Source organism: Rhinatrema bivittatum, chromosome 1 (assembly GCF_901001135.1).
Source record: "Rhinatrema bivittatum chromosome 1, aRhiBiv1.1, whole genome shotgun sequence".
NCBI classification, from domain to species: Eukaryota; Metazoa; Chordata; class Amphibia; order Gymnophiona; family Rhinatrematidae; genus Rhinatrema; species Rhinatrema bivittatum.
In genome coordinates, this window is record NC_042615.1 from 747,822,143 (window position 1) to 747,845,889 (window position 23,747).

The 23,747-nt window shown below is 44.8% G+C and overlaps 1 protein-coding gene across 3 annotated transcripts in view; it reads right to left on the reverse strand.

Moving 5' to 3' along the window:
• The window catches only part of OSMR (oncostatin M receptor), a 178,700-nt gene that overhangs the window by 131,402 nt on the left and 23,551 nt on the right, over positions 1–23,747 (reverse strand). For 2 of the 3 annotated variants that reach the window (XM_029578388.1, XM_029578406.1), the window contains exons 2-3: positions 10,115–10,207; positions 2,046–2,209 (exon numbers count right to left, since the gene is read on the reverse strand). In XM_029578388.1, the coding sequence (XP_029434248.1) occupies positions 2,046–2,209; positions 10,115–10,187 (237 nt within the window). In that variant the 5' untranslated portion in view covers positions 10,188–10,207. Of the gene's footprint in view, positions 1–2,045; positions 2,210–10,114; positions 10,208–23,325; positions 23,413–23,747 lie in introns of all 3 variants that reach the window. The other variant, XM_029578398.1, reaches the window with a different exon arrangement.

Consider the following 23,747-nt stretch of genomic DNA (forward strand, 5'->3'; position numbering starts at 1 on the left):
CACACACTTGCAGCTTAGCTCCAAATTATCATATACCCTTTAATAAAATGGGGCAGAGTGGCATAGCCACAGAGGCCCTGAAAAGCCACAAAAGGAAAAAATTAAAGGTGCAGTTAATCATAAATTGGAGAGTTCACCCTTTGTTATTTTCTTTCTCCAAAACCTTCCCAGACTCCAATACCTTTCTATGTCCTCAAAAACATTCACATTTATGGCCTGCCTGACTGTGTAAGGACAGCCATGGGTGTATGGACTACAGAAAAGGATTGCATAGCTCATGAACCAAAGAGAAAAAAAAATCTAGAATTGAAAAAGCTTTCCAACCTACTCAGCAGTAAGGATACAGATGATACTGTATATAGAACTGACAGTTTTTGTGTGTGTGTGTGTTAAAAAACACAGTCATGAAATACTGCTGGCAGTTCCCGATTTACTTCTGACTGCCATACTGTTTGCCACATCCATAACTATCGTGATATCCCCATAGCTAGTTCAATTTTCAGGATATCCACAATGAATAAGCACGAGAAAGATTTGACTACACTGGAGACCCTGAACATGCAGATTCACTACATGAGATACCCTGAAAACCTGATGGGGCTATGGAGGTCACAGCCCTGCCCAACACACTGCCCGCCATCCTTATCAGGAGATTCATGCCAGGAACACCGGGATTCTGTGCTGGTCAAAGACTTCAATAACCCTCCTTTGAGGATGCAGCCTTAAAACTCACCCAGCCTCTTTCCTACCACCATCCCCAGAGCATATCAGCTTCAAGATGTGCCTGAATCCGATAACCCTCAGGGACAAAAGACTTGCATGTGCTTCCAACTTTGTTCATAGTTGGGTTTTTTGTTTGTTTTAAAACTTGCATTCTTCTTGCAAATCTTAGTGACTCACTAAGGAATAGGCAGGAACCTATAATTTGGGAACCACTGGTATAAGTAAACAGATGTGAATTAGTTTCAGGCCGAAATTTGGACAGTAGATTTATTTATCCTGATTTGACAGCTATATTTGTGTTACCATAACTGGCATGTGATTTCTTTAATAAAAAGTCTGAATTACAAAAGGGCGACCAAAATGATAAAGGAGATGGAACAATTCCCCTATGAAGAAAGGCTGAAGAGGTTAGGACTCTAGCCTGGAGAAGAGACGGCTGAGGGGAAATGTGATAGCAGTCTATAAAATAATGAGTGCAATGGAACGAGTAAATGGAAATCAGTTGTTTACTCTTTCAAAAGGTACAAAGACCAGGGGACACACAATGAAGTTAATAGGTAATACATTTAAAACATTTTTTACTCGAGGCATAATTAAGCTCTGGAATTGGTTGCCAGATGATGAGGTGAAAGCTATTAAGTATAGCTGCATTTAATATGGTCAATAGTTTCCAGGCTATTTGGAAGCCTCTGTTTCCCATGCTACCAGTAACAACGTTAAATAAAATCATATTAGAAGTGGGGATATAAGATGTTCTGCTACAAATGTATTTCAGTTGTTCATCCTAGACGCTAACGAAGTGAGCGCTACTCATTTTGAAGAGGGTGGGAAGTTACATTAAAACGTGGTAATGTGATTAGGAATCTTGTCTGCATGTAGATCTACTGGTTAAATGTTCTGAGCTAGGACTGTTTGGTTGTCAGTACTGACTGGATTGCAGTGGTACTATCTTTTGCTGTTTGAAGATGATGTTTTATTCCAAAAATGTATTAAAAAAAAAAAATTCTGGATAAGTTCCTGGAGGAAAAGTCAATTAACCATTATTAAGGTAGACTTGCAGAAATCCACTGCTTATTCTTGAGATAAGCAGTATAGTATATATCTATCCCTTGGAATTCTGACAGGTACTTGTGACCTGGATTGGCCGCTGTTGGATACAGAATACTGGGCTTGATGGACCCTTGGTCTGTCTCAGTATGGCAAGTCTTATGTTCTTATACCTATCTTTTACATGTGCTACTAACCTTATTTAATGAAAAAATATATACAATCCCTGTTTGCATTGATACACTCAATTTTAAAACATTACAAATGGCACTTACCGTCCAGATAATGTCCCTCTTTTCAGTCTGACTTACTTGAATCTGAAATAGCATTTTTAATTCAGATTCATAAGCCCAGTCACTAACATTCCACTCCAGAAATAAACGTTGTTGAAAAGAATCATTAGAGACCTTAAGATGCAACGGTGGAACTACAAGAGGCTCTAAAAGAAAAGAAAGTAAAATCTTACTTTGGTTATACAATGTCAAAGCCAGAAGAAGCCTCTAATTTGAGCTAGTCATTCTCTGCCTGCCATCACCATGCTACAAGGCAATGGTGGGAGTGCATTCGCAGTCACAGACTTTCCATGCTAAAGGTACTAAGTTGGGAAGAGCTGCAGGACAGGTTTATAGGACAAGTGGTGCACAAATTAAATGTACAGTTCTATTAGGCAGATCGGAAGAGGAGAAAACTGGATCCTTTTCCAATCAGGATACCTTTTCATTGGGCTATCCAAAGAATTATCCACAGAGGGCCACGAGCTTTTGAAACCACGTATGTCCCAGCTTCAAAAGGTCATGAACAATATCATCTCTGCTTATGTTGGTGAAATGAAAAGTAAAAAAAAAATGGAAAAAGGAAGCCACACAATACCACAACTCAATCTCAAAAAAAGGTGGTATCAAAATTTAAGAGAAACAGAAATCGAGAAAACAAAATTATGCTGGAAAAGATGGTTATACGATCTCCTTAGGCAATTATCAACTTTGATACAGCAGAATTGCTTACCTGTACAGGTGTTCTCCTAGGACAGCAGGATGTTAGTCCTCACTCATGGGTGACATCATCTGATGGAGCCCAGCACGGAAAACCTGTGTCAAAATTTCTGGAACTTTGACTGCACACAGAGTATGCCCAGCATGCCCTTATCCATGTGTCCAGGCGGGATCCCTCTTCAGTCTTGTAACACAGAATTATGATTAAAATTTAAAAACAGAAGAAACCCAACTCCGCAGGGTGGCGGATGAGTTTCATGAGACTAACATCCTGCTGTCCTAGGGGACACTCTTGTTACAGGTAAGCAACTCTGCTTTCTCCTAGGACAAGTAGGATGTTAGTTCTCACACATGGGTGAATCCCTAGCTACAGGCTGCTCCCCACAACAAAGGGGACCAACAAGCACAAATCAGGTGCCAGACACAACAACTACAGTGCTGTTGGTAACAGATGGGGACAACCTAAACCCAAACAATGGGCCCTAGGCAGGGAGAGTTCTGTTCTACCCCTCAAAGAGATTCCAAAGAACAGACTGGCCGAACCTACTGTTGAATCGTCCATCCCTATCCAGACAGTAGTGAGATGCGAATGTGAGAAGAGATAAAGTCGCAGCCTTACCGATCTTCTCCACAGGACCACCAATGGTGACATGGCTCTGACAAAATGAGCCTTGACATGACCCCCAAGATCCAGTGTCACCTAGGCATAACAGATGAGATGAAGTCTACTAACCAATTGGATAGTGTCTGTTTGGCAATGGCAACTCCCAACCTATTCCTGTTAAAAGAAATAAAAAGTTGGGTAGACTGTCTGTCGGTTTCTGTCTGCTCCAGATAGAAGGCTAAGGCTCTCTTACAATTCAAACTGTGCAGTGCTCATTCGCCTTGGTGCAAAACGGGAAAGAATGTTGGCAGAACATAAGAATTGTCATACTGCGTCAGACCAAGGGTCCATCAAGCCCAATATCCTGTTTCCAACAGTGGCCAAGTCACAAGAACCTGGCAAGTACCCAAACATTAATAAATCTCAAGCTACTATACCTTATTAATTAATAGCAGTTTATGGATTTTGCCTCTAGGAACTTATCCAAACCATTTTTGAACTCAGTTACACTCTGCTGTAACCACATCCTCTGGCAATGAATTCCAGAGCTTAATTATGCGCTGAATGAAAAAGAATTTTCTTCTATTTGTTTTAAATGAACTACTTGCTAACTTCATGGAGTGCCCCCTAGTGCTATTATCTGAGAGCGTAAATAACCAATTTACATTCACTTTTTCAAGTCCTTTCATGATTTTGTAGACCTCTATCATATCCCCCCTCAGTCTTCTCTTCTCCAAACTGAACAGCCCTAACTTCCTTAGCCTAGCCATGTCACTTATTTTGGTCATCCTCTGTAGACAAGTGACTGGTTAAGATGGAAACCCATCACCGCCTTAGGCAGGAACTTAGGGTCCATATGCAAGACCATGTCATGATAAAACTTAATATAAAGTGGATAAGTCACTAAGGCCTGGAGCTCGCTGACCCTGCACGCTGAAGTGACCATCACCAAAAATATGACCTTCCAAGTTAGGTACTTCAGGTCACAGGAGCACAGCAGTTCAAAGGGAGCTTTCATCAGCTGAGCTAGCACCACGATGAGGTCCCAAGACACCGCAGGAGGCCTTAGGGGAGGCGTCAATTGAAGCAGGCCCTGCATGAAGCGTACAATTATCAGCTGTATAAAGATGGGCGTACCATCTACACCTTGGTGGTATGCGCCAATTGCACTGAGATGAACTCTGAGTTGGTCTTCAAGCCAGCCTCCAATAGGTGTAGTCAAGCAGTTTTTGTGTGGGGCAGGAGAATGGATCTAGGGCCTTCTGCTCACACCACACAGAAAACCACCTCCACCTCAGTCTATAGGACTTTCTAGTGGAAGGCTTTCTGGAAGCCACCAGGACCCAAGACACAACCTCAGAGTGATTGAGCAGCTGCAGAATTAACCTCTCAACATCCACGCTGTGAGTGACAGGGCCTGAAGGTTGGAATGCCATACTCTGCCTTGATCTTGCTTGATGAGATCTGGGGGAAGTACCCCCGTACTCTTTGGAAGCAGGAAGTACCTGGAGAAGAATCCCTGTTCCCTTTGCCTTGGTGGGACAAGTTCGACTGCTCTAGCCATTAAAGAGCAGAGAGCTCCCTTAACAGTACCTCCTGATGCACTATTGGCCCCCAAAACAGGCACTAGGGACAGTTTAGCGGCATACGCAATAGGTTCAATTAGTACCCTTGAGGAATGATGGACAGATCCCACTGGTCTGAGGTTATACTGGGCCACCGATCCGCAAAGAACCGCAGCCTGCCCACGATCGGGAGGGTCCAGCATCTCGGGTACAGGTGGATGGGTCATGCTCCCTTAGATTCAGTCAAAACCTCATCCCTGGATTTGACTGGGGCACCAGCTGGGACTTGGGAGCTCTCTGCTGCCTGGGATGGCTGCGGGAGCTTACCCTCCACAAACGGGAGCGAGGGGACAGAGGATAGTACTTCTGGTGATAGAAAGACCTCCTCTGATCCTGTCTCGCAGATCTCCTAGCTGAGGAGGGCAGATCTGAAATGCTGGCAGAGAGTTGCTGGAGGGTTTCATTTTGATGCCGTAATTGGGCCACTGTGTCCCTCACCTTATCTCTGAAGAGATTCTCTCCTGTACACGACAAGTCAGCGAGTCTTTGCTGTACCTGTGGTCAGAGATCCGAGGCCTGTAGCCATGCCAGTCCGTGGGCACTGATTCCCACTGCAGAGACTCTCGATGCCATCACGAAAATATCGTTAAGTTGAATGAACATTGTGTTTTTCACACTCCAGGCCCTGACACACCAGCAATAAGGTGTCTTACTGCTTTTGAGGCAGCCGCTCAGCCACCTCCTGCACCTGCTCCTAGAGTTTGCATGAGAATTGACTCATGTAGAATACTTTCCTCCCAAGAGCATCCATCACTCTGATTCTTCCCCGGGAGCACCGTGGCATGGGTCCAAGAGGGCTTAGCCCTCTTGAGAGCGGATTTGATCACTTCCAAGTGGTATGACAGCTTGAATCCGGTAGCATGTTGGTCAAGGTAAACCCCATCTGCCTTCCTGTTTACAGGAGGTACCCTGAAGGGGTGTTCCTAGATCCTCAGCAGCAACTCTTTAAAGATCTTGTGCACTAGGGCCACCACAATCTCCTTAGGGGTCTCCATGAACTGGAGGATTTCCAGCATCTTATACCTGGCATCCTCCTCAGACATCAACTGAAAAGCGATGGCCTTGGCCATCGCCTGCACAAAACCTGTGAAGGTCAAGTCCTCCAGTGGAGACCTCCTTTGTTCTTCTGCAGGAGACTGCTCTGAAGGGAGACCCTTTAGAGCAGAGGATTTGCTCTGTAGTGTCATCCCCACAGGAGTGATATGGGCCCTCGTCCTCACTGTAATTTACAGAGGAATGGGCCCTAGGTGCTCGGCCTTCATCCAGAGGCATGGGCACCAGTGGCACCAGTGCTGGCAAAGCTGGACAGGGGGCTGAAGGCCTCTGTGTCCCTGCCAGCTTCACTGGAGCTTCCTTGGAGGAGGGGCCGGCAACGAGTGCAGGATCGATCAGAGGAAGCATTGGTGCCCTGCTGGGCATCGATGGCCTCCCAGAAACTGAAGCCAGCTGGGTTGCTATTACACCGACGAGCACAATGAGACATTCCAGTTCAGGCATTGACTCCCTTGGTGCCACCAGCTCGATGCTCTGCAATGCCCACTCCACTGTCAGCTGGTCTCTGCGCTCTAACTCCTCCTCAAAATCTGCCGATGCCAAAATAAACTAGGAGGCAGGAAGGGTGGCCAGATCTTCCTCAGATTCCCGAGGTGAATCAGCGATTGGCACCAGATGGAGACCATCACAGAACCCTGGCATCGATGGAAGATGGGCACTCCTCGCCGAGGGGTCATCATGGCATGAGCCTGCGCCTTTCCGAGCCTGGCACCGTGCATCAAAGATGACCAGTTCCAATGCTTCCTCAGCTTCCCTCTGTGCTCGGCCCGGTCTCTTTCCAGTGCCAAGGTCTATGACAATGAACCCGACATCCTCGACCTGGAAGAGACCAACACGGGCCAGTCCCCAGCGCCCCTATCCACTAGTGGCATCGATGGAACCGACGGCTCCACCGATGTCGATGGGTTGGTGTCTACTGGTGCGGCTCCAAGGTCCATCGGTGCAGATGCTGCTGATGCCAATGGCTCGGACCTCCTTGACCAGAAGAATTTCTCCATCTTATTGAGTCAAGCACAGTGTCCCTTAGGAATCATCTGGGTGCACAAACGGCAACCCCGGACATTGTGCGATGACCCAGGCAGAAGACACACACCTGACAGGGGTCCAGAATGGACATGGTCCTTGAACACTGGGGGCATCGATGGAAACTGGACAAGCCCATGATGACCAAAAAAAATAGGAAAAACAAGAGACGGTGATGGCAGGTGGTCAATACCGGTGGGTATCAAGGCACTGCCGCCATGGGGGGGGATGGAAGTGAAAATAAACTTACCGAACTGCTGAAAAACCTGACTGAGGAGTCGAAGGAGAACCGAGAAAGACCCAGATGTCAATTGCAATGGGAGAGAAAAATTGGTTAAAGTTTTCCAAGGCAATTTCTTGAAAAAAAGCCCAAAATTCACTTAACTGCGAGGCAAATGTTCCACGGCAAAAAAAAAAAAAAAAAGAGAGACTGAAGAGGGACGTGGGGTTTAAGACATGCTGGGCATGCTCAGTGTGCACAGTCAAAGTTCCAGAAAGTTTTCTGTGTCAGGCTCCATCCAATGATGTCACCCATGTGTGAGGACTACCATCCTGCTTGTCCTAGGAGAATCATCCATCTCAAAATATTTCAAATAAGTGCCAAACTGCACAAAGGTGCTCCTTATGAGGGGTAAAACTGTGTAACAGCCTGCATAAGACAGCAAATATGTGCCTAGGTTACACCAATTTTCAAAGCAAACTTAAAATTATCTGACCAAACCTACCTACACGCACTACACCTGCTATTATGTGCTCACAACTTTTTGGGGACATTTTATGCAAATAATTTCTAAAATGCCAAAGTTTGCAGGTAAGCGAAAACCCCTCTGGGAACACTTCCACTCAGACAAACACGTGTAAGTTTACCCACATACCGTGTTTCCCCGAAAATAAGACATCCCCCAAAAATAAGACCTAGTAGGGATTTAGCCGAATTCTTAAATATAAGACCTCCCCCGAAAGTAAGACATCCCTTGTAAACAGGGGCGGATTGACCTATCGGGGGATCAGGCTTCCCCCGGTGGGCCGGTCAATCCTGTGACGTCATTTTTTATTTATTTTATTATTTTTTTTTAAATAAAGTTTCCAAAGTATTAGGAGCAGACGCGAGCAGTGGTATCCGGAGGGGAGCCGATGCGCCCAGGCGCAAGGAGGCTCATGTGGCCACTGAGCCTCCTTGCCCGAAGAAAAAGATCGCGTTCAAATGCACTGATGCTCTTCCTCCTTTCTGCCTGTGCGGCCCGGAAGTAAACGTTGCCGGAGCCGCATGGGCAGGAAGCAGAAAGAGCATCAGCGCGTGAAGAAGAGGAGCCGCCGCGGGCTGCTGCGAATCCCAGGTCGCAGCGGCCCAAGAAGAGGAAGAGGCCAGAGAAGTTCAGGGCCGCTGCAGAGCCGATCCTGCAGCGACCCGCGAAGAGGAGGCCCAGAGGTGAGAGAGAGGCTGAGGGTCTGTAGAGGGTGTGTGCGTGCGTGTATGAGATGAGTTGAGAGATTGTGTGTGGGAGTGAGGATCTGAATGTTTGCAGAGGCAGCATGTGAGAGCCTCTGTGTGTGTGAGAGAGACAGCGTGTGACGGTGAGAGCCTATGCTTGAGCAAGACAGCATGTGGGAGTGAGAGAGAGCCTGTGTGTGTGAGCGTCAGACAGCATGTGCCAGTGAGAGACTGTGTGTGTGTGTGAGAGAGAGAAATGCATGTGAGAATGAGAACCTGACTGTGTTTGAGGGAAGAAGACGGAGAGAAAAGAAATACGGAAGAAAAAAGGACAATATAAAAGGAATTGGCAAAAAAATAAGAAAGGGAAGGTGGAAAAAAAAAAAGCCTGTGACCAACCGAATAGAAAACTAACATCAGCCAGCAAAGGTAAAAAAAAAAATAAAAATTACTTTTTAGTGATTGGCACATGTAATCTTTGGGAATGTGCAAGAATAGCACTTTCTCTATGCAGATCTCACAATGTACGAGATCAGCATGGAGGAAGTGGAAGCCCACGGGGCCTGCACAGAGGAGGCAGCAGAATGGGCTTCAGTGTCAGTAGCAGCAATCGGCGCCTCCCCAATAGCCAAGTGGCAGCAGTGACAGTGGCAGCAAGATTACAGACATCTGGGGATGGTGGCAGTACCAGTCGGGGGACCCCTTCCAAGCAGTGTGCAGAGGTTCAAAAGCAGCAGAGTCAGCCCAAGCTGACTACCATGAATGCTGCACACTCCTACCTCTCTCTGACAGCACACTGGTGAGGCATGGCTGACGCAGGGGCAGCCAGCAGCTCTACGGTATTAGACATCCCCTGAAAATAAGGCCTAGTGCATCTTTGGTACCAAAAATTAATATAAGACACTGTCTTATTTTCGGGGAAACAGGGTATCAGGATGCAATGTTACAGCAGACCATTTCCATAGGTAAAGCATATTACCGGAAGAAATGTCTTGGAAAATTGAAAAAAGGTTGTACAAAATACTTCAGTGGATTATAGTTTAAAAACAAATAGCAAAATATAGATTAGGTAGCCTTATAAACTCTTCTAAAAATAATCTTTTTTTTCTCTTTTCATAAACTATTCACAGAGTATGGTCAAACATTTGGAGATATCAATCTTACAATGTGAGCTTCCTTAGAAATAAACATGGCTAGATTTGCATAGCCAGTAAATCCACCGTATTCCTTATAGGCAATCTTGCATGAAGGAAGTAAACTGATATTTATTTCTACCCAGCATTATACTACATCATTCCAAAATAGACTCTTATATGCAGGTCTGTTGTATCAAATGGAATTGGAAAGAATATGGCAGATCTGAATTGGCTACTATTGCTGATCTCTAGTGTGGTTAGTGGTTAAGGAAAGAATAAGCTAAACCAGAATTATGTTTCCAGTTTTAGATGCTAAAGGATTATTTAAACTCTTTGATGTTTGTTACATAAAGGTTATGTCTTTACATGATGTTATTTTGTTGGTTTTTATTGTAACTCACCTATAATGCTATGGGTATAAGGCAAGAAATAAATCTGAAGAATAAATACATAGAATAAAGTCAGCCTGAAATCCATACCTTCACTTCGGGACACTTTGGGGTCCAGTATCAGGAGGAGGATTGTTGTTTGAAGTACCATTAATGGATCCATTTATCAGTATCCCACTGCTCCTGAAAGCAAAAATCGCAAAGAAATAAACACTGTGTGTGTTACTTGCCATGGTAGAAAACAAGGCTCAGTCCTCACCGAGAGACTTCTGTTTACTTTCAACCACCAGCTCATTTAGTGAGTCTATATATATAAGCAAGGATGAGGAAAAGAGCTAGGCAGGCAGGATGCAATCCAGCAAAATTACCCCCTTGTTTTGGATCTTGGTCATAAAAGATGGTTTAAATTAAACTCTCCTTTGGATAGGCACACATTACAGAACAAAAGTTATCTTTGAAGAAAGACACTATTAAGTTCAGTCAATGCTCCAAAATAAAGAGATCTTATTCTGCAGTATGCAGCATTTCAGAACAAAGAGCCTCAGCCCTGAGGATTTAAAAGATAAAACTTATTCGAGTCACAGTGGGCTGTCAAGTTCATTTTCTTTACATAGGCAGCTAACCTAGAGTACTTTATTCATGTCTGAGCAATCCACTCACTCTAGCTTCCCTCTGTATAACAGTAGTTTGTGACTTATCCTTGCTAGGATTTTCAAATGTAAAGGATTTCCCTCTCTAAAGCATCACCTATGGATTGTTCTAATCCATAGGTCTCCTTTCTTTATGAAACCAATACATTTTATTGCAGGGGCTACAAGATGAGAAGAGACCTTTCTGCAGCCCCAGAACCAGATAAAACCAGCAAGAACTGGAGACCCAAGTGAAGACTTGCACTTACTCAGGGAAAAACTACAGAACCAAACCAGAAATGTTTCAAAATAGATGGAAAATTTATTGGAAATTCTAAAACAATCAAGGTCCAGACAGGACAGAATAACTGTAAATGTTCTGTGCACAGAAGGGATTGCAATTTCCCTGACAGTCTGGCACGAGGGCTCCTAGGTTCTAGCACATACTGGACAGGCCAAGACATAAATCCTACAATCCCCTGCAAAGGGAAGACCACAAAAAAAACCTTGGAAATCAATTCAAAGGTTTTCTTGACTCCAGGATGTCTGGAGTGTTTGTAATTGTACCCCCATTTGAAGACATCTGGGTGGCATGTGTCTGGAACAAAAGTATGCCCAGTAGAAAACCCTACATGGAGGTTCCTTGAGCGAAGATTCCAGGTTCATTTTCTCCATCAGGTCACCCTTGACTGTGTTTGCAACCATCCTGAAGGCTAGTATAATAGGGCCTTTATCACAAGGTTCAGGAGTCTTCTCAGAAGAAAACTGTCGTGACAATGCATCAGCCTTACCATTCTTCGAACCAGAATGATAGGATATAATAAACTGAAAAATGGGGAAAGAACATGGCCCACCAGGCTTGCTGGGGATTCAAACATTTTGCGGCATCAATATAAAGTACATTTTTGTGATCTGTAAGGATTGTAATTGAAAAGGTGGCTCCCTCCAACAGGTGTCTCCATTCTTCCTAGGTCCACGTAATGGCAAGAAGTTCTCAGTTTCCCACATAATTACATTCTACAGGAGAGAACTTTCAGGAACGGTAACCACCTGGATGGAGCCAAGAATCTGAATCGGATCTTTGAGACAAGACTGCACTGCACTAACCTCGGAGCCATCTACTTCTAAGACGAAATGCTTGACTAGGACAGGGTAATGCAGGATTGGAGTGAATACAAAGAGTTGCTTCAGTTTTTGAAAAGCCCGCTGAGCCTGAGGATTCCAAGAATTCTTTTGTATGTCATTGCACGTAAAGGCTGTAAAAGGAGCCATTACCTTAGAGATGTTTTCAATGAAGTGCCCATAATGGTTAGCTAAGTCCAGAAAACTTCGGAGCGCCTTGAGACCTAAAGGTATCAGCCAATTAAGAAATGTGGTCACCTTATCCAGGTCCATTTCAAATCTTTGAGCCAAGATTATCCCAAGAAAGTGTACTTGCTTCTGTTCAAAAACACACATTTCTCAAACTTGGCATAAAGCTGGTACTGATGAAGACAAGAAAGGACCTCTACTACATGCTGCCTAAGGTTGGCCAGTTCTGGGGAGAAAATAAAGAGATAATCAAGATAGACCTGTTATGGTCCCGGTCGAGAGTGTCGCGACCCGGCCCTTACCTCCATGGTCCCGTTCCGCATTGGGGCGCCAATGGCCTGTTCCGCGGCGTTCCCGCGGGAGGGACGCCGCCGAGAAGCCCCTCCGGGATGCCTCCTTCCTAGGCGCACGCGCACAAGAGCCGCACTTATGAAGGCCTTTTCCCGCCACCGAAGACTCCGCCTCACACCCGACGTCAGACGCGGCGGCTTATGTAAGGCCGCCACGGATCCCAGAACTTTGCCTTGCAACAGGGTTCCTTGCGATTCTCAGTTGCTCCGAGCCCCGGAGTGTGCTTGCCCAAGCAACTCTGTTCCTGCCTGAAACTCGCTGCGCTCTGGCTCTCGAGTCTTGCCTCTGTTCCTGCCTGCTTCCAGTAACCTGTCTTGCTTCAGTTGCAGTACCCGTCTTGCTTCAGCTCCAGTCCGGTTCCAGTACCTGTCCTGCTTCAGCTCCAGTCCGGTCCCAGTAACCTGTCTTGCTTCAAGTTCCAGTCTGGTTCCAGTACCTGTCTCGCTTCAGTTCCAGCCCAGTTCCAGTATCCGCCCTGCATTGGATCCAGACTCCGATCGCCTAAGTCCCAGCGGCCAGGCTCCTATGGGCTCCTCCCGGGGGAGTACCAGCTTCCAGGGTGAAGCCCGTCGTCCACCTCCTGCCTGGTATCCACCTCCCGGCTTGTCCCTAGGAGAGACTATAGTCCATCTTCCTCCAGTCTCCTGCAGGCCGGCCCAAAGGTCCACTAAAACACCTCTCTCACAACAAGACCTCTACATAATGAGAAGGGGGTCTCAAAAAACATCATTGATAAAGGCTTGGAGTATGGCAGGAATGTTACAAAGTGCAAAAGGCAACTGGATACTCATAGTGCCCATCCCTGGTACTGAAGGCAGTCTTTCACTTATTCTGTCAGATCCAAATGAAGTTGTAGCCCCACTCCCACTCTGCAAGTCCAGCTTGGTAAAAATCTGGGACCTTAAAGTCTATCACAGAGGTCAGAGGTTAGTAATAGGGGATAATGAATCTTCATTATGATTTTATTGAGGCCCCAGTAATCAATACAGGGCCTAAGGGATCCATCAGTCTTTTATATGAAGAAGAACTCTGTGTTAGCAGAGGACTTTTTTCAAAATGAAGCCTCAAGCCAAATTTTCTTGAATATATTCAGACATAGCCAAAGGGTATGTCTGGCCACAAGAGGTTATGGTTCTGAAGCATTTCAATGCGTCTCCATTTGCTTCTTGTAAAAACATTTGCAATGCATGGTACTGCTAGGATGAGGAATTTTCCACTACAGAGGCCACAATAGAAACTATAGACCTCAGATATGGAACACAAGAAAAGAAGCAAAGGAGACCATGAAACAATCTATCCTGCTCGCCAGTCAACAAGTAGGTTATGTAACTGAAGCCAGGGTAACCCCACAAGAATACAAGAACCCAAAAAGATATAAGTTCACAGTGCCACATACCCACTAGAAGATTCAGGTCCACCGTGACCTCTTTACACCCCTCCTTGGTTCAGGGGCCGACCATCAATGGCAACAATGGAGACTGGTGCAGGATTGGTTTGGATAAGAATTACGTGCTGGTGGACAAAATCCAGAGACTTACGAAATTACCCATTGTCCTGGAGTCAATAAAAGCAAGGGCTTCCACTAATCCCGATGGCCAGCGCAAGGATACGGAGACTAAGCAATGCTGAGCCACATGATTGAGGGACACGTCAAAGTTCAAGGGAATCTGCCCCTGTGAGACCAGTAATGAATGCTGATTAGACCTGAGTTTACTTGGACAATTTCTGATTAAGTGCCCGGAGTCAGAGCTGAGTAGGAGGGCTGGATAGTCCAAAACAACTCACAGCATCACCTGCAGTTTGAAAGAGAATCCAGCAGCGGATCCTTACAGTTATCAGATGTAGGGCATTCAGATAAATGAAAGATAGATATATGCACAAGAAGTAGTTATGATCCATAAGATCCTGTTACATTTTTAAAGGTGTATTTCTCTGATAAAATTCTGTAACATTTCTGAAGTACATTCCTTTAAAAGATGTGTTCTAAATTGTATTACTTTGCTACATTTCTAAATTGTATTATTTTAATAAATTTATATTTACTCAATAAAGTAACTGATAAAGAGCAAATTCCCCTTACTATTTTCATATCATAACAGTAGGGAATAAAATTTCAGGAGCACAAGTTCCCTTCTCACTTTCAAATCTCCAGCTCATCATATGTCACTCACACTTTTTTACTTAAAAAATTATCCCAAGCTGTGGCCTTAACACTCTTCCATGGCTTCCTCAAGATGCTCAGGCTTCAAATCCTCAGATCCACTCTAATCACTTCAGCAGGCTGCAAGTTTCAGCCTGTTTTACATTCCACTCCAGGCCTCTTGACTTGTGGGAGTCCCAGTCCTTGCTCCACTAACTCCTTAGTAATCCAAAACAGCAGCTCCTCCCAAGCAGTGTTACCTTCACCGTGAAAAGTGTGCAGATTGGGTAAAAAGTAACTAGAACCATATTGTTGCCCAGTGGCATCAGCACAGCTGGTCACCCTAAGATTGGTGCAGTTTGGGAAAGAGGGCTGGCTCACACACCACACACACACACTCCTGCTTTCTCAAAAACTAACACATAAATACTTTCTCAGACACACACATGCTTCTGCACTCAGCAAGTGCCATCACCCCAGAGTGGCTAAGCAAGGTACTACAGACATCATCATGCAAAGTTACTGCGCTTGCTGCCAGCCCTTACCCAGCCTACAGCAACCACCTTTACACTTCCTTCTCCCCCTTCCTGCATTCACTGTCTCCATTTGCTCTGTTCATGGTTGGCCCACTGCCATTTTCTGAGATCAGCCCAGCCAGCTGATCTCAGAAAATGGCACTCTGCTTCTTTAGCACACTTCTGAAACATCCCCACTCTTAAACGTTCCTCCTTTTAAATAATACATCATTACACTAACAGTATGGACTGAGCTGCTTTACACATATAGAACATGGCAGTATAATTCAAATAAATACTGGGGTCCATTTTCAGCCACTGTGTGGCTGTGTTGAGTAATAGCATATACTAAACTGCAGGACAAATGATTAAGGTCTCAAAATGAGGAAAGTCAGTTCATACCTGATGTAATAGGGATGAATGGTGTAAGGCTGGTGCGAGTGTGGTGCGACTGTGGTTTTCTTCTTTTTGGGGGAGGGTATACAGGGAGAAAAAACTTAAGTATATTGGGTATCATGGAGTGCATGAGTTGTATCCTTCTTTGTTTTATATTATTGAAAAGATTATGTTACTCATTAATAAGCTCTAGAATTCATTACCAGAGCATGTGGTTACAGCAGTATAACTAGGTTTAAAAAGGTTTGGATAAGTTCCTGGAGAAGTCCATAAACTGCTATTAATCAATAAGGGATCTATTTAATGTTGGGTACTTGCCAGGTACTTGTGACTAGGATTGGCCACTGTTGGAAACAGAATACTGAGCTTGATGGACCCTTGGTCTGACCCTGTATGGCTACTTATGTTCTCTTATTGCTATCTACCAATCAGTTTTAAAATTAAAATTCCTGAGTATTGTCCGTACAGTATATTATCTCAGCAGGGCATGCAGGACTACAGGGTCCTGTGCAGTTTCAACTGCAGAGGGGAAAGCAGATACAGCAACAGCTAAGTGCTGCCCTGTGACTCCCCCCATTGACAGGAGGACATCCTGCAGGCCAGCCCTTGCATGGGGCAAGATAAAATGACGTTTGCCACGGTGCCTGAATTCTTATGAGGCTCTGGCTATCAACTGGAAGAAAGGTTTGCAGCACAGCTGTGCTTCAGCCATGGCACACTGGTTACTAGGACACGCTGGTTAATTAGACTCTAATGGGCAGGTTCTCCATTAAGAGGGAAGGGAGAACCATTTCCCCAGGAGTAGATGTGATGATGAGATGACTGCTTTGTAAGAAACATCTCACGAAGATATTTTGGCCAGGAAAAACTTTGGTTGTTACTTTTGCTCTTGATATGGATAGGGATTTCGTTTTGAAACTTTTTTTCACGAATAGATCTCTCTTCTTAGGAGGAAAAGAGAGTGTTTTTCCTGATCTCTGAAAAAAAAAAAAAAAAAAAAAAAAAAAAACTTACACAGCTTCAGAGGAAAGATTTTCTACAGTTTAAAATACAAGTTTGGGACAGTGTGGTGGTGAATCATGGAAATATATTTTCTATGAGCCTCTTCAGCTGAAGAGATTTTTGGATGTCTGATTCTTAAATAATGTTTTGAATCTTAGTGGATATAAAAAAATGACAGAGATAAATCTGATATAAATTGAATGGTTCTTGCTCTTTTTTTTTTTGTTTTACATTTTTCCCTCCATTATCGACTCGAGGTTATTTTGTGATAAATATTTCATTTGTCATTACTTAATTTTATTTTCACAACTTAACATTTCTTGTATAATTATATGCTTGTTGTCCTGGCAAAATTTTCTAATACTTTAAACCAAAAAAAAAAAGAAAAAAAGAGGGAAAAGAGAAAGGTCCCATAGAGGAAAGATTAATCTAATACAAAAAGGCAGGTTGGAGGATGTGTTGCGTTGAAAGTGGACTCTTGGGCTGAGGTGGGGTTGACGCAACCTGCAGGCGAAGACCTACATCAGCAGGTGGAGTGGGCTGAAGTGCGAGGCCACTGGAGCTTCACCTATACCAGCCCTCGTTCCCCTTGGGTTGAGCCTTTGGGTGCCGGAGCCGGCAGCACTTAGGTGGGCCTCGAAGTTAGCTAGGGAAGAATAGTAGTTCAGCCCAGAGACAGCAGTCTGTAGATGGCGTAGTTCTATCCTGGACTGGATTCGGTATGGAGGCTCAGGTGCCAAAAGAACAATGGGGAACTGGAGGCACACAAGCAAAGGAAGGCCTAAGCCTTGAAAGTCCACGTTCAGAGGATAGGCGAGGAGCAGCATCACTGACAGGCTAGGTTCAGAGCCGGTGGTGAATGGAAGTTGTGGCAAGCAACGTAGAACTCTGGACACAGTAAAGTCTATAGCGTAATCGTGCTAGGCAAGGGTCAGGACAAAAAGAAAGCAGGCGTAGTCAATCCAGCAATGGTCAGGATGTGGAGAAGGCAGGCGAGGTCAGGCGTAGCGGAGGTCCGGGGCTGGAGAGAAGCTGAAGAGTAGTCAGGCGTAGTGCAGGTCCGGGGCTGGATAGAAGCTGAAGAGCAGTCAAGCGTAGCGGTGGTCAAATCCAGAGAGTCAATCCAAAACATAGACGAACAGGAACTAGGAGAACAGGAACCGGGAACACAATGATGAGACGATTCAAGAATAGCAACGAGTACAAGGAGTACAAGGAGACCTATTGCAAAGGCAATGCTATGGAGCCAGGCCGGAACTTTTATACGCTGAGGAGTCTGACATCAGCATCCGGGTCCGCAGCCAGGTTCCCGCCGTGGGCCCTTTAAAAAAATCTGTGATGCGCAGAGCTGATGGCGGTGTCTCTCCGTGGGCCACGCGGAGAGGCCCGACGAACAGGGACATCTTGGCTAGCAACACTGGGTAGTATGGCAGGGCTGGAGGCACTGGAGGGAACCAGAGGTCGGAGCTGGTGGCCCACCACCGCCAGCAAGGTGGAGCCAGCAGCTGGAGTCCGTCTGGAAAGGTGAGAGGACCGCACTGCGGGGCTGCTGCGGGTGGCACATGTAACAGGATGGGCCAGGGACTGAGGTGTCCCAGGGCAGCCTCTCAGGTAAGTGGGCCCTACATGGGCTTTCCCATAATGGCCTGGGCTGGAGTGTGGTTTCTCCTCAAGGGGAGACAAGTCCATGCATATGTCCTGAGTCCTACAGGTGGAGGAGAGCTGAAGTGAAAAATCCTTTGAAGGGAGGAGCTGGGGAAATTCCTGTGACTGCATGGATGAGAAAATGGAGAAGCTGTTGAAGAGCTACGGAATCTCCACTGAGAAGGGAGAGAATTACTGTGTGCCAGGGAAAATGTACTGAGGCAATTAACCTGGTATATGCTGGAATAAGACTGAAAACCATGGTCTGCTAGTTAACGGGAGAGGCTTTTGTATTTACTGAGTGTATTTTGAACTACTGAAGTGGAGAGTGGGAATGATTTGCAGGTAGTCTAAAGGGGACGTTTTATATACTCGAAGAGCTTATTTGTTTACTCTTTTCTACTTTAGTAATGAGTGCAACCTAGCAATGGAAGCCTATGCACCCTGACTTAAGCAGTGGGTTTTCACTCTATTACTTACTCTCAGGCAGATACAGAAAAACGCGTGGGAGAGCTGGTGAGCGCCCGCTCTCCCGGCGCGCGCACAGGCCACTCTCCTGGGCATGCGATTCAGGAGGGTGGCCTATGCAAATTAGGGCCCGCGGTAAAAGGAGGCATGGCTGTCAGCGGGTTTGACAGCAGACGCTCAATTTTCCCAGCATCAGTTCTCAAACCCGCTGACAGCCATGGGTTCGGAAAACGGATGCTGGCATAATTGAGCGTCCGTCTTCCGATCCGCGGGCAGATTTTCACTTTTTTTACTTTTGGGGCCTCCGACTTAATATCGCTATGATATTAAGTCGGAGGGTGCACAGAAAAGCAGTTTTTTCTGCTTTTCTGTACACTTTCCTGGCGCTGGCAGAAATTAATGCCAGCCTTTGGGCAGGTGTTAATTTCAGAGAGTAAAATGTGCGGCTTGGCAGGAATCGCGCAGGAATAACTAATAGGGCCATCAAAATGCATTTGCATGCATTTTCATGCATTTTCGACATGCTATTACCCCTTACTGAATAAGGGGTAAAGCTAGCACGTCGAAAATGCATGTCCAAACCTGGGCTAATAGTGCGCTCCACCAGAGCACTGTACTGTATCGGCCTGCTGACTGCTAGTAACACCAGAAAATACAATTTTTGTTTGCTGGAATATATCTTTCAAGCCAGTCCCTGTTTTCTGGTTTTGGTGAGGTTTGGGGCAGGGAGGAAAAAGCAGACACAAGGGGGGTGACAGAGGGAATGCTCCTAAAGTTGAGCTTTCTATTCAGGATGCCTAAACCCTCATTGCTTCTGGGCCACTACACCATCTGCTTGGCCCACATCCCGTTCTGAACCCTCCCGAGAGACCGGCGCCTCTCGCATTTTTATGTGCCCCATCCAGGAGGGAGTTCCCATTACAAAGCTGCAAGTATATAGAAAGTGCGAGTCCCAGTATGGGTGCGTAATAATGATGCAAACGTCAGAAAGAGTAGGCAGGAGTGGCTGAGCTCCAGTACACAGCACTGCTGTGCAGAAGACCTAGGCTTGGTTCTCAGGCCTGGCTTTCACTTTCCAGAGCAGCTGCAGAGGCAGCATTCACAACCCCAGCCATTGCTCAACAGTGACGCCTTTTGGCAGAGAACATTAATGCATGGGGGAGGGGGGGGGGGGGAGAGAGAGATCATGGCCTGTGGCTCCTGGCTAAGCACTGTCACTGCAATAGCTGTGCTAAGGAATGTCATTAAAAAAAAGAGAGAGAAAATACCACTGGGTAGCCGAGGTTTGAAAACTGAAATGGTCTTAACCTCCCTGTGACCTAGCAGCACAGCAAACTCAGCTTAGTTAGGCCCAGCCATTCAAAAAAGTTATAAAGGGAGTGATGTACACAAAGAAAGAAACCACAACACACAGACGTCAGTATAATCTGACAAACCTCTTTGTACTGAACAGAAGCTAAATAAAGGTTAATTATAATAAAAGAGAAGGTGGTCACAGTGTTTGTCAAAGAAGTTCTAAAAGGCAAGTGCTGAAATGAATGCCCTTTGGCATTGGAACAGATCCGTTTATCTTACCATCGTACTCTAGCTTTACAGCATTTATTTTCATGAGAAATTTACTCACAAAAAGTAAGACATTAAGTGTGATAAGAGTAGCCTGGTGGCTATAGCGGGGGGGGGGGGGGGGGGGGGAATTGGGAAGCCCCCTGACTCTCCTTATGACCATGAGCAAGTCGCTTCACCCGCCAACGCCTCCAATACAAAACCTAAGGCCCGATTCACTTAAGCGTTTTTCCCACAGTCACAGAATTGGAGCCTGCTGAGGGACAGGGAAACCCTACAGTACCTGAATGTAATCCAATTTGAAGTGCCTGAAAAGTGGGCTATAAATAAAGTATAACAGGGTTTGTTGCAGCTGGAGTTCTTATCCCCCCTCCCCACAAGGGGAAAACATATTTTCGAAGTGACAAAATTCCTCCCATAGGACATAATGAAACGTACATGGCAATGGCATCGCTCTGCCCTGGACTTTACAACAGCCATAAGAGTAAATATATTTTGGGTTCAATGACCTCTAGAGGCAAATAAAAAGCACCCCAGTGCTCAGATGGGCAGAGCAGGGGACATAAACAGATCTATGCTGGATCCTTCTCCTATGTTTCCTGACTATGATTTTTCAAACTGACTTTCTGTGATATATCTGTGGCTCTCTCTTTTTATGGCAGTTCCTTTTCATAGAAACCTCAATTATCCAGCCACACTTCTTTTATTTAGATTTTTATATTCTGCTTTTTGGCACTTCAGAGTATATCCCCACAGGGCTTACAATCTAATTTTGTATCTGAGGTATCAGAGGGTAAATGCCCAAGGTGTAACAGGGATTTGAACCCTAGTTTCCCTGTGTTATAATCCACTAGGCTACTCCTCCATTCTCTGTAGCTGGATAACTTTAAGTAAGTACATTCCAGCCTTTGGGCAGGTGTTAATTTCAGAGAGTAAAATGTGCGGCTTGGCAGGAATCGCGCAGGAATAACTAATAGGGCCATCAAAATGCATTTGCATGTTGCGGGCACTATTAGTTTCGGGGGGGGGGGGGGGGGGGGTTGGACGCGCGTTTGACACGCTATTACCCCTTACTGAATAAGGGGTAAAGCTAGCACGTCGAAAATGCATGTCCAAACCTGGCCGACAAGTTATTCGGCTAACTATAGCCGGATCACTTGTCCACTAAACGGCCTACTGACTCTTGGCCTCTTGGCTTTATTGATTAGCTTTTTCACTGCCATTTCTGTTTGCTTATTTCATCTTGGGAAACTCTTCATTTTGAATAGCCTCCTTGGATTACATATTCTGAGCCAACCTGAGTTAAAGCATGAAGGCAAAGGCGTGAAATGTCTTATGCAGGTCTGCCTTTTGAGAGCTCTTACTGTGCCCATCTTCCTGGTAGAGTACATGAACCTCCACCACTATCTCAGCCCTATTGTGTTTCACTTTAAGAAGAGAGAACTAGAATGTAATGACAGCCCAGAGTAATTCCTGAAAATAATGTTTAATCCTTAAAAACTATCAAGAGTAGAGTTCCAGAATCCGTGGATGACTCTAATCACGTTTTATCATAGTATTTTGGTCTTAGAATGAAAAGGTTGGTAAGGTTTTCTACTTTAACCACTGCTTTTTGTTGCTCCTGAACCTGAAAGAAATCATTGTTTCTTAAAGTAGCAATGCCAGCATTTTTTAACAACCCAGCTGGCAGTTAAAATGTTCTCCTTTTTTTATGCTTTTGAATTTTTATTCATTTTCCAAGACAAATGAATACTTAATTTTTGTAAACTCTACTTATCTATTCCTAACATTATGATTTCAGAAGAAAATTAGGGTGGTTATGTTTATCAAAACCCCATGCAGGTATCGTAGTTAACGATAGCAGAAAAGACCAAATTGGCCCATCCTCCGTGCTCAGTTATGATTCTTCCTCTTTGGATAGATGAGCATATGCAACCCAAACCCCATCACTTAACCCCTATGCTTTATAGTTGTCCTCCATATCAGTCCTAAGCATGCCCAGAACCTGTTAGAGCACTGGCGTCTGCCACCTCCACTGGTAGGCAATTCAGGTCTTGTCGTGTTCCTCTAAGATTCTTACAAGACCAATGCTAAACTCAAGGCCTAGTGAAACCAGTGCCCAAAACATCCCCACCACCTCATGCTCATGGGTCACTCCTTGCAGATGATCCCACTGCTTTCTTGGAAGTCTGATGCAGCCATACCCCTGCTGTTAGGGTTCTAACCACTGCTCTGTTATGTAGGACTTGATTCAGCCTGAATAATTTTGGCCTGGAGTCCAAATAGCAATAATGTGCTACTTAAGTCTTTAAAGACATTCACTTAAGTAGCACTGTCAAAAATGTGTCAGCGCTCTCCCTTCCATCCCACCCATCCACAAGTGTTTACTGTATGGTGGAACCTCCTCCCCTCCTGATAACTTAAATTAGTTTGCTGGGAACAAGGGACCCTTCTCTCCGCTCCCGGTGCCTCCAGACTGCTATCATACATGTATACGGCTTCACTTTGGATACTACTGAACGTGATATTAGGCTGGGATCTCAGTTCTGGTATCCATGCATCTCATTTTCAGGATAGCCAAATTAGCTTAGCTTGTTCTTATGCATGCAAATACATCTGATGAATACTCATTGTGGAAATCATGAAAACCAGAACTGTGTGGGGCCCTCTGTGCTAGATAGTTCCAGCATTGGGTATTTAGGTTAGGAGGAGGGGGGAAGGGCAGGGAAAGGAATAAGACATTTTATTGTGAGCATTGTGCAGCTGTAAATATTTCTCCCCACCCATTCCCTTTTTGCCAAGTTACTCTTAAACTGTTTATGTGGGATCAATGATTTGGATTTTTATCAGTGCTACTAACACATCTTCCTGGGAGTAAGCAGCACAGCTCTACATCTCCTCATCCTTTGAAAATATACAGCAGCCAGAAGAGAAACCTTTAAAAGGATTATTTTTAACAGAACTAGGCATGTTTACATTCCTCCTGTTCGCATGGTTGGTTATTAACTTTCATTACTCCCACCAGAAACAGACATAAGAAAAATACACCCGATTCCTGATAATGCTGCTTTCAAAGCTTGCTATAGAGAGCATATTTCATTGTACATTTTCTAATAAAAATAAAAAATAAAAAGTCTCAATCCTACATCCTCTCAAAAACCCAAAATATGTTTGGCACAAATAAAGGAGTGTTCTGTGATATAGAATAAAATCTGAAGGCTGATGTGAAATAGGTTTGTATGGGGCAGAGAAGAGTGCTCAACAAAAGAATATGAAACTTACAGGCTTACGATCAGGGTCACCTTTTTATGTATTTATTTGATATATAGTCCACCTTTCAAGTATTTCAAAGCAGATTAGATTCAGGTTCTGTAACAGAAAATACATTTTAGGTTCTCTCAGGCCTGGGAAAAAAAAAAATATAAAAAAAAAAAGATAGCCCCACCTCCCAAAACAGCTACATCAAGCCCCCATTTTCCATAATGTTAACGAGATAAAAGGGAACACAGGCAATACTTTTAGTGGCTATACATTATCATACTTATGCCCACAACACATCAGAATAAAAGTAAATTCTAGTCAGCATTAAACAAGGAGAATAAGAAATTATTCAATATTTTTCAAATCCTGAAATAAATCCCAATAGCGGGGCTTGCCCCATGGCTCACCGGAAGTCCTGTGCAATGCTGTGTGGGGTTCCTGGG